This window comes from Ictalurus punctatus, chromosome 28 (genome assembly GCF_001660625.3).
Source record: "Ictalurus punctatus breed USDA103 chromosome 28, Coco_2.0, whole genome shotgun sequence".
Taxonomy (NCBI): domain Eukaryota; kingdom Metazoa; phylum Chordata; class Actinopteri; order Siluriformes; family Ictaluridae; genus Ictalurus; species Ictalurus punctatus.
This window is the reverse complement of record NC_030443.2, coordinates 695354-705439: the sequence shown is the minus strand read 5'-3', so window position 1 is coordinate 705439 and position 10086 is coordinate 695354. Positions and strand designations below refer to the sequence as shown.

The 10086-nt window shown below is 43.8% G+C and overlaps 2 protein-coding genes across 4 annotated transcripts in view; one reads left to right on the top strand and one right to left on the bottom strand.

Moving 5' to 3' along the window:
- Nucleotides 1-394: 394 nt before the first annotated feature.
- Nucleotides 395-4303, bottom strand: yipf6 (Yip1 domain family, member 6). Its single transcript, XM_017459551.3, has 7 exons — nucleotides 4172-4303; nucleotides 2942-3070; nucleotides 2735-2813; nucleotides 2575-2617; nucleotides 2354-2479; nucleotides 2098-2255; nucleotides 395-1922 (listed from the first exon to the last, which is right to left on the bottom strand). Exons 1-7 carry the CDS (start codon nucleotides 4202-4204, stop codon nucleotides 1801-1803), a joined length of 690 nt encoding a protein of 229 aa, XP_017315040.1. The 5' UTR covers nucleotides 4205-4303; the 3' UTR covers nucleotides 395-1800.
- A 2412-nt stretch (nucleotides 4304-6715) lies between these two features.
- The window catches only part of ophn1 (oligophrenin 1), a 41846-nt gene continuing 38475 nt past the window's right edge, over nucleotides 6716-10086 (top strand). For 2 of the 3 annotated variants that reach the window (XM_053677065.1, XM_053677066.1), the window contains exon 1: nucleotides 6716-7261. In XM_053677065.1, coding sequence (XP_053533040.1) covers nucleotides 7108-7261 — 154 coding nt within the window. In that variant the 5' untranslated portion in view covers nucleotides 6716-7107. The remainder of the gene's footprint in view (nucleotides 7262-10086) is intronic. The other variant, XM_053677064.1, reaches the window with a different exon arrangement.

Genomic DNA, 10086 nt, shown 5'->3' with positions numbered 1-10086 from the left:
GTGCTAACACACAGACTCAGTATTGTTCATGCAGATGTGGGACACACGAAACACTAATGCGCTAACTAAATTTATTTATTTATATATATATATATACACACACACACACGAAATATTACATAAGTGTAAAATGTAATAGACACAAGTGTGACAAATATAAAACAGAAAAATAAATATTATAATAATACACACACACGCACACACACGTCCTGATTCCAGACCTCCCACTGTTTTACATTTCCCCCTACGCCTGTCTACAAACACACAACGCTCTGTCTCAGTAATCCCCCCCCCCCCTCTCTCTCTCACTCACACACACACACACACACACACACACACACACGTGACAGAATGAAGGGATATTTTGTTTTTCTGTACAATTTTTATTTAATCCTTTTTCTTTTTTTACATTTTAAACCCAAAGCCTTACATTTGATGCCATAAAAACACAAACTGCAGAAATCAACATGTAACTTTTGTGGCTTTGATTACGAACACGTTCACCTTTAGGCGATCGATAATCTCGTGCACTCCAAAACGACAAAATTGGCATTTAGAAGATTTACACATTCAAATGTACTCTCTCTACCAGGTTCGATGACATCATTCTGCACAAGCGACTCATCAGATTCTGTCCAATCGAACGCTCTGTAGGCTCTGCAGCGTCCCGCCCCTGACATTATAACCATCCATACTACTAACCTGCTGAGGTAACCTAAACGCTATTGGCTATTTAAAAAGGGGGAGGGGCCACCCGCTATGTCCAGATCAGAGTCGAGTTAGTGAGGAACTGAACTTGTAGCTAGATGAAGCTAGCGAACACTCAGAGGGAAACGGAGCTTCTGAGAATCGCTCTTCAGAGACTAACTTCAGCGAGTAGCAGAAGTCCTAAAACAATGTTAAAATGATCAGAAGGTATTTTTCTTTTTGTTTTTAAATCAACTTACGAAGCCGTTGCAAACGTTATCGTGACATATTTTATGCAGGAAAGTCACTTTAAAAAAAAAAAATGTAAACATCCAATTTCAACGACCTTACCGTCAGCATCCAATGATTCCGCCAGGTTTGCTTACTGACACGCCCCCAAAGCCACGCCCCCTAGTTCATGGCGATGTCAAAACACACGAGTCTAATAGCATCTGTCTGAATTTATTTTTTGACGTAATTTTTTTTTTTTAAGCTTATTATTAAAACTCAGATACGACCTCAGAGAACGAACGTTTTCGGTAACACACCCCAGCAGTCACTGTCTCACTCTTATAAACACCTTCAGAACGTGACAAGTACACAATCTCGGTTGGAATTAATCCTACATCACCACAACCTCTCCAAATAAACAGAAACCCATAAACACATACAGAACCAGGCCCCGCCCCACTCATTAATATTCATGAAACAAGCTGATTCATATTTCTTTTCAGAACTAAAGGATTTAATTAAATTAAATAATTATGTTTTTATTAGGAGTGAATATTACTGAATCAGGACAGACACATTAACATACTGTGCACGCACACACACACACACGCGCAATCCTGCTGATGTATATGAAAACCGAACGGAATTGTGTTAAGAGTACAAAATAGTTTGCTGCGCGCTCACTCTCTCTCTCTTTTCTCTCTCCAGCCCTCCACATTCCATTTCCCTTTATTTATTATTATTATTATAAAAAAAATTTTTTTTGGGAAACGTTGCACCCAAAATATCAGGTCCATCCTCCTGGTCAACATGACAGTAAGGGAAGGGAGGGAGGGGCTTTGGGTTCTGTCCCTCGACTGATTGGTGGAGAGCGAGTGAGTGTTACGATGAAGCAGAGAAGGTCAGGATCATCCAGCCAATCACGAAGTAGAAGAGGAAAACCGGGTAAACGACCAGAGCTTTCCGATTGGGTGGCTGGCTGTCAGCAAGGAATGCTGTGGAGGCTGTGGGAGCACACACACAAACACACACACAAACACACACAAACACTAGGTTTTTTAACAGCGTCAGGACAGAGGAGTTTATAAAAGTACCATACTGCCATCTTGTGGTGAGCCGTGTTACTACAACTAAAATCAGATCACTGATTCTGTGTGTGTGTGTGCGATCAGTCCGTACCAAACGTTGACCACCCGAAGGAGGCAGTGACGACCACAAGCCGAACAATGAAGCTGACCAATCCATTGGAGCCGAGTAGGACGAGACGACAAACCAACATGGCTGCCGTCAAGGGGAGGATACAGTAACCTAACACACACAGGCTCTGGAAGAATGATCTACACACACACACACACACACACACACACACAGAAGTGAATGAGTGTGATTGGTCGGTGAAGCGGGTGTGAGCGAGTGTGATTGGTCGGTGTCTCACATGGTTCCTCCCAGCAGTTTGGAGTTGATGGTGATGACAATTGAACCGAACCAGATGATGACAAAGACTTCAGCAAACTGAGGACCACCGTCATCCTTACTGTCTGCAGCACCACCCTGCAGCATCCTAACACACACACACACACACACAGGTATGAAGTTGTACTTTGTGGGTTTATCAGATTCCTCCATGTTTGTTGTGTGTGTGTGTGTGTTACTTACAATGCCAGAGCAACACACAGCAGCAAAGGTCCCCACAAATCCCCTACACACACACACACACACACACACACACACACGTTAAATGGTGTCAGGAAGTGAACACCTGATTAACCAATCAGAGTGAAGGGTTTTGTGATGTAACAGATGGGTGTGTACTCACAGTCTCGCAGTAAAGCTGAGCTTTTCTTTGGGTACATCACGTGCATAAACTTCTGACCTACTGCCTTCAAATCCCTCAGCTACAACACACACACACACACACATACACACACACACCACTTAAAACATTCCTTAGAGGATTTTTAATCATTAAATCTCGGAATATTTGGACGACGCCAGCGGTATACGGAGCCGAGACGGAACTCACGATGGTGTCCTTCACAGGTTCATCCAGGGTGGAGATCTCATCGTTTACACTCGGTGAGCTCATGGGCACGGTGATATCACCTTCCACTGGGATATCGTCCGCTATCGACACGTCCGACAACCCTGCAAACTACACACACACACACACACACACACACACACACACACACACGCACACAGTGTTTCGTTGTAAAGACACACAGATATGAGGCATCAACAGAAACACAGATCCTTTCCATCGTAACAAACCGCAATGGAACAATTTCAGTTGCTGTGCAAAAGTTTACACCCCCTATTTATAACAGACTTAACACAAAAATGAACACACACACTGATTTTTACAATTTATCCACAAACAAAACAGATGAGTGAAGCTATTCTGTTATTACAGAATATTTATAACACGTTCTCAAATTGTGTGTGTGGGCGGGGGCGTAAACTTATTATTATTATTATTATTATTATTAATAATAATAATAATAATAGTTTTCTTAATATCTTAATTCGGCCATTTTGTTTATGTAACTCGCTGTAGCTGCACAAACTTTTGTATATAGAGTTCTAGAAAGCTCCAAGACACAAACAATATCTAAATGTAATATTTTAACTCAAATAAAATACAGAATTTTCGTTCTAAAATATATATATTGTGTTTTAACGTGAATATTTATCGTTTACTTCCTGACAGCTACCTTCAATCCGAGCCGCGTTATCATTTCCCTACCCGTATTCCGACAAGACCCCGCCTCCTCTGCGTTTATTGGCTGTTCACACTCTCGAGACGCTTGCTGATTGGGCATTTTAACAACATGCCGATAATTCAACGGAGACCACTAAAACGCGCAAAAGACATTTATTTACACATCTATACAAGTCACACAAGTCAAACGCGAAGTTTAAATTAAGTTAAATAACCAATTAAATAAAAAAGCTACGTATTGTTTTGACGTTAGTCGCCGCACGAGCTGTGTGGTCTTCGCACAGCTCGTGCGTCATGTAGGAGGCGCGAAAACGACCAACCAATCCCGATTAAGAATACGGAATACGGGTGCTGCTAAAATAGCTAAGATAACATAGACCACTATCGCAAACAAAACTACAGTGACAGCGGGAGGGAGATAAAAACAGCAAATAAATACACCTTCTCGTGTATATTTTTTTCTACACGAAATCACTCTTTCAAACCAGTCAGAATCACAAAAGTGTAAATAAAAATGCGACTGATTCTTACCAGGGGTTTATTTATCTCGTCCACGTCCTCCATGTTTCCCCACACAACCCGGATGTTGTTACGTCACCAAATAGGCAACGTCGACAAAGCCAAAGCGACACGCGTGCATTCGAGCGGATCAACCGCACACTACAACTGCGCAGTTAGGAAAAAATAAATATATATCATTGCGCAAATTTACTGAATAGCTTACAGACTTGTGGACGCAAATCTGTTCTAAAATTAACCGGTTGTTTTAGCTGTTCATCAATAAATATAATTTAAGGAATGTTTTATTTGTGTTGTTTAAACTATGTTTGGTTTTCACACAAGCAACAAGTACGCATAAGCACAAGAGTGTTTAAAGTCAGTACAATGTGATTAGCTTCTCAGCCAGTATATACATATACATATACATTCACAAACCCTTTCAAAACTCTCTTCTCATCACTTATATGGATGACACACAAAAGTCTGGATGACTGATACAAACAGTTTTGATTGGTCAAGGTGTTTGAAGATTCAGGAGGATGCTGGAGTAAAGGAAAGAGGGGTGGATCGAGGAATAACTACATTTAAACATCAGCGAACTCATTTAATCAAGTGGATTTTTTACATGCTGAACTTAGAACCCTAAGAACGTACAATCCCAATTCCGAAAACGACTTGTTGCTGCGCAACTGTACGTGGACTTCGCCGCCTCATTTTGCGCTTCATAAAGTGCCAGACGTTCTCAATGGGAGACGGGTCAGGACTGCAGCAGGCCACGCACCTGCACTCTCTGCTCACGTGACCATGCGCTTGTAATCCAGGCAGAATGTGGGCCGGCGTTGTCCTGCTCTGGATGCCCAGAGAAGTGGGCGGAGCTTCCGGACAGTGTTGATGTATGACTTCTGCTTTGCATAGTAAAGCCTTAACTTGTATCTGTGCATGGTCGAATGGTGTCGACTGATAAAGGTTCACCTCAGTATTCCCGAGCCCATGTCAGGATCTCCATTACAGACTGATGAGGGTTTTTAAGACAGTGACGTCTGAGGGATCGGAGATCGCGCGCATTCAGAAGCGGTTTTCGGGCCTTGCCCTTTACACACCGAGATTTGACCGGATTCCTCGAACCTGTTCATTATATTGTGCGCTGTAGAAGGATTATTCTCTGACGCATCTGTTGGCAGATTGTCGAGCCTCGACCCGTCCTTCCCCTTGAAGGACTAGGCCTTTTTTGGAGGCTCCTTAGGTTTCTGGTATCTTTTTAAAAAGTTCTGTTGTAAAGTTCTAAACAGATTCATAAATATAAACGATTATTAACTGTAGCTATAAAGTTCTACATCAGAGACACTTGATTAGTATTTTACAGAAACGTTGGTGGCATTAATTATCATATTGTCCACAAATGAACAATAAAGCTGTTGTCCCTGCCCTCTGCCTGCCCCTTTAAGAGCAGAGCTGTAGTGTAGGAGGGTTTATGCTGCTGATCAGGGTTGCCAGATCCAGCATTTCACCACAAGTCACAGCAATTCTAGGAAAACCTTGAGAGTGGTAGAAAGATTTAAACATGTACAGATTGGGTTGTTTTCTAGTGGTTTTAACTTCTATTGTTGTTTGAGTTCTATCTAGAATATATCTCACATTGTTATATAATAATGACCTTGTAATATAACCTTCAAATTATTTCCCTGTCATGGTCAATATGTAAAAGCTCTTTATTTATTTATTTTAGAATTTAGCAAAATTATTAATAAGATATTCCTGAATTCTCAGCTGTAATTTAATTGAATAAAAGTTGCATATGGATTAATATTATATTACATTGATATATCTGTACTTACAGTTTATTACGGTCCTGCTGAGATTACAGACGGTACACACTTACACCCCTCCAGCGACATTTATTAACAAGTGTTCTCACTTTTTACTGTTGCGATCTTTTGAAGGGGCGGGGATAAGTAGATGGCTCCACCCCCTCAAACATTTCTACAAACTGAGACCCAAACACACTAAAAATGAAGATGTGTGTGTTAATGATCTAAAGCTAACTCTTGTGTATATACAGTGTGTCTCATTTTAAAGCGAGGGTTAGGGTTAGCGTTAGTGCTGCTGTGTTTACCGCTGAAGCTGTGAGCCGCCATTTTGTTTTGACGTCACTTGCTGAACTCAGGGTCGAGAAGACCAACTTCCCGAGTAGGAGGCGACGTGTTTTTGTGTTTCTTAGTTGGAGTTTGTACATGTTTTATAGTCAATTATACAATTACACAAGATCACTTTTGACTCGATGGATTACGCGAGTATAGTGTGTGTAGTTTAAAACTCTTTTTATAAACAGTTTCTGGTGGATTTTCCGTCACGGACACGAGGGGACACTTGCAGCACAATCAGGATGCATTTTCCTGGATTGTTCAGTAGTGTGTGAACTCTTTCTTTCTTTCCTTTCTTTCTGCTCTATGCTTTTGCAGTGAATCATCTCCAGACCTTCACCTTCACCTCCCTCCTCCATTCCTCATTTAATCACTCCAATCTGGCAACCATGTCCTTTGCCCTACCCGCTTTTGACAATTCTCCAATTCACCCACTACAGGAGAGGATCTCTCTCTCACACACACACGCTCTCTCTCTCTCTCACACACACACACACACACAGACAGAGGCTTGGGTGCTATCCCTGTTTAAGTGATCTATATCCCAGGTCGGAGGGAGGTGGAACAGTGTGACCCTACAGGAGTTGTGCACAGGACAGCCGTGTGAGTGTGAGTGTGTGTGTGTGAGTGTGTGTGAGTGTAGCGTTCTGGAGAAGTTAATCCGGAATCCTCGCCTTTCTTCAGCGCGTGACGGATCCGCTGCGAGACAGCTGTGACATCATCGGTTTATTGAAACAAATCAGTGAATAATAAAACGCGCGCGCGCGTGTGTGTGTGCGTGCGTGTGTGTGTGTGTGTGTGTGTGTGTGTGTGTGTTCGTTCAGTATGGGGCATCCTCCGCTCGAGTTTAGTGACTGCTACACAGACAGCCCTGATTTCAGAGAGAGACTCAAGTGTTACGAGCTCGAGCTCGAGAAAACCAGCAAGTTCCTCAAAGACGTCATCAAAGACGGAAATAACGTCATCACCGCCATCAAAGGTAGGACAAGGAGAACCGACTGAAAACAACAACAAAAAGGCGGGGAACCCCTCCCCTCCCCCACACCAAACCTCCATCTGTCTGTCTGTCCGTCTGTCCATCTATCTGTCTGTCTATCTATCTGTCTGTCTGTCTATCTGTCTGTCTATCTCTCTGTCTGTCTGTCTATCTGTGTCTTATTACAGGATGATATTTTGAAGACCAATAACAGTACGTGTGTGTGTGTGTGTGTGTGTGTGTGTGTATATGCATGTTTGCGTGTGTGTGTGTGTGTGTGTGTGTGTGTTACAGTAGAATACAGAGTGAGGTGATTATCTTCCTTTAACAGCATGAATGTGTGTGTGTGTGTGTGTTTGCATGCGTGCGTGCGTGCGTGTGTGTGTGTGTGTGTGTGTATGCATGTTTGCGTGTGTGTGTGTGTGTGTGTGTGTGTGTGTTACAGTAGAATACAGAGTGAGGTGATTATCTTCCTTTAACAGCATGAATGTGTGTGTGTGTGTGTGTGTTTGCATGCATGTTTGCATGCGTGCGTGCGTGTGTGTGTGTGTGTGTGTGTGTGTTACAGTGGAATACAGAGTGAGGTGATTATCCTCCTCTGACAGCGCGTCCCTGAGTGTGTTATTCCTCTGACGTCACAGTGGCGTCCTGATGGCGGTTCCTGCGCAGTAGATCAATGTCACTGTAGTTACTGAGCGTCGTGGAACTCCCGCAGCTCTCCCTCTCACACTGGAGACTCCTTCCTTAGATTTAAAATGTCGAATCAACATCTTAAAAGAAATGTTTCTGCGAATCATCGTTTCTTTGTGCGCTGTTGCTATAGAAACGATAACGTATTAGAACCAGAGCATGACTGTAGCTGACGTAGCGGTTAGCACGTTAGCCTCGCACCTCTGGGGTCGGGGGTTCGAATCCCGCCTCCGTCCTGTGCGTGGGGAGTTTGCGTGCGCTTCAGGGGTTTCCTCCGGGTGCTCGGGCCCCTGGGATAGACTCCAGGCTCCCCGCGACCCTGTGGAGGATAAGCGCTACGGAGGATGGATGGATGGATGAGTTGATGATGATGAGCTGACGGTGTGGTGTTGTTGAAAAGTTGCTTGACTCAGCACAGCATTCCTCTGAGACTCGAGCAGAAACAGGAAGTGAGGGGTTTTCATTGTTCGCACAGACCGCATCGTCACTCACGCTGCACTCCGCCAGCGCTCAGCTAGCACAGAGCTTATCACTTTATCTGCATCTCTTCTTTCTTTCTTTCTTTCTGTTCTCATCGTACATCGTGTTGCTTTATGTCGTAAAATGGATCATCGTGTGTGTGTGAGAGAGAGAGAGAGAGAGAGAGAGAGAGAGATGGATGGTGCTCGTGGTGTAAAAGCGGTACTTTTTGAACCCTTCTGCTTTCAGTTCTCACTGTCTCACTCCAACAAATAGAAACCCCGAAATGACTTCCTTATATAATGTGCTTCTTTTGTGGAAACGTGTGTGTGTGTGTGTGTGTGTGGAGGTTTTTCTTCCTCACGTGTAGTGAAGCAGTCATTTAGAAACTTCCAGAGGTTCTCCAATATGGTTTCAGTCACGGTTCTCACACTCACGCCCTCTGGACCCCGTTTTGTTTTCCAAACTGCTCCAGGAAGAACCGGGTCTGTTCTGCCTGCTGGACGGGGCATGGGCCGTATGCAGACTCCGTACTGTTCTTCACGAGAGCCCGCGCTCTCCTGGACCTCTGAGCAAAGGAGGACAGGTGTCATGGCTGGTCACGGAGGTGCTGGGCTTTCATCTTTTGCTGTAGCACCCGGCGTCCAAGAACTAAGAGGAACATAAAGCTGAAGATGTTCGAGAGGAGCTGGTGAAGGAGTCAGTACAGCGTCAGCCGTTCACTGAAGTTCTTAATCCTCGGGTTCCTCTCAGAGTGTTGAGGAACATCTACGTTCCATCACCACTCCTGAACATTCACCTTTATTTCTTTTATTTTAAGTATACCTTTATTTTAGGTTTGGCCTCCGTGCTTCAGTCTCAGTGAAGGGGTGTGGCCTCCGTGCTTCAGTCTCAGTGAAGGGGTGTGGCCTCCGTGCTTCAGTCTCAGTGAAGGGGTGTGGCCTCTGTGCTTCAGTCTCAGTGAAGGGGTGTGGCCTCTGTGCTTCAGTCTCAGTGAAGGGGTGTGGCCTCTGTGCTTCAGTCTCAGTGAAGGGGTGTGGCCTCTGTGCTTCAGTCTCAGTGAAGGGGTGTGGCCTCTGTCATAATGTATTTTTATACCTGTGTTGATGGAGGTGACCCATGCAACACCTGTTATTATGAGAGCAGGAGTGGAATGAGGCGAGTCACAACACAGGAACAGTGTGAGTGTGAGTGTGTGTGTGAGTGTGTGTGTGAGTGTGTGTGTGTCCAGCTCTCGAGAAAGAGGCAGCAGCTGTAACAGTGCAAACTAAATTATCACGTTAACACAGTGCGCTGTAATGAGAACAGGATATATACCGTGTGTGCGTGAGTGTGTGTGTGTGTGTGTTTACTTTTATCATATTTCCGGCACTGTAGTCAGTCAGGAACTGGGTCAGAGAGAGTGTGTGTGTGTGTGTGTGTGTGTTTGTTTTATCTGTGTCACATTCCCTTGAACACACACATTAACATCCGTATTTTGTGTGTACTTCTGGAAATGGTGTCTCTGTATGAATCAACCTAACACAGTGTGTGTGTGTGTGTGTGTGTGTGTGTGTGTGTGTGTGTAAAATTATACGGTATCATTGTAGCGTTAGTTTTAATCATAATATGCCCACGTGAGTGTCATGTTTTTGTGGTTGTTTTTCAGACTGTAAAGTTAGTAATTAACTTGAGTGTTT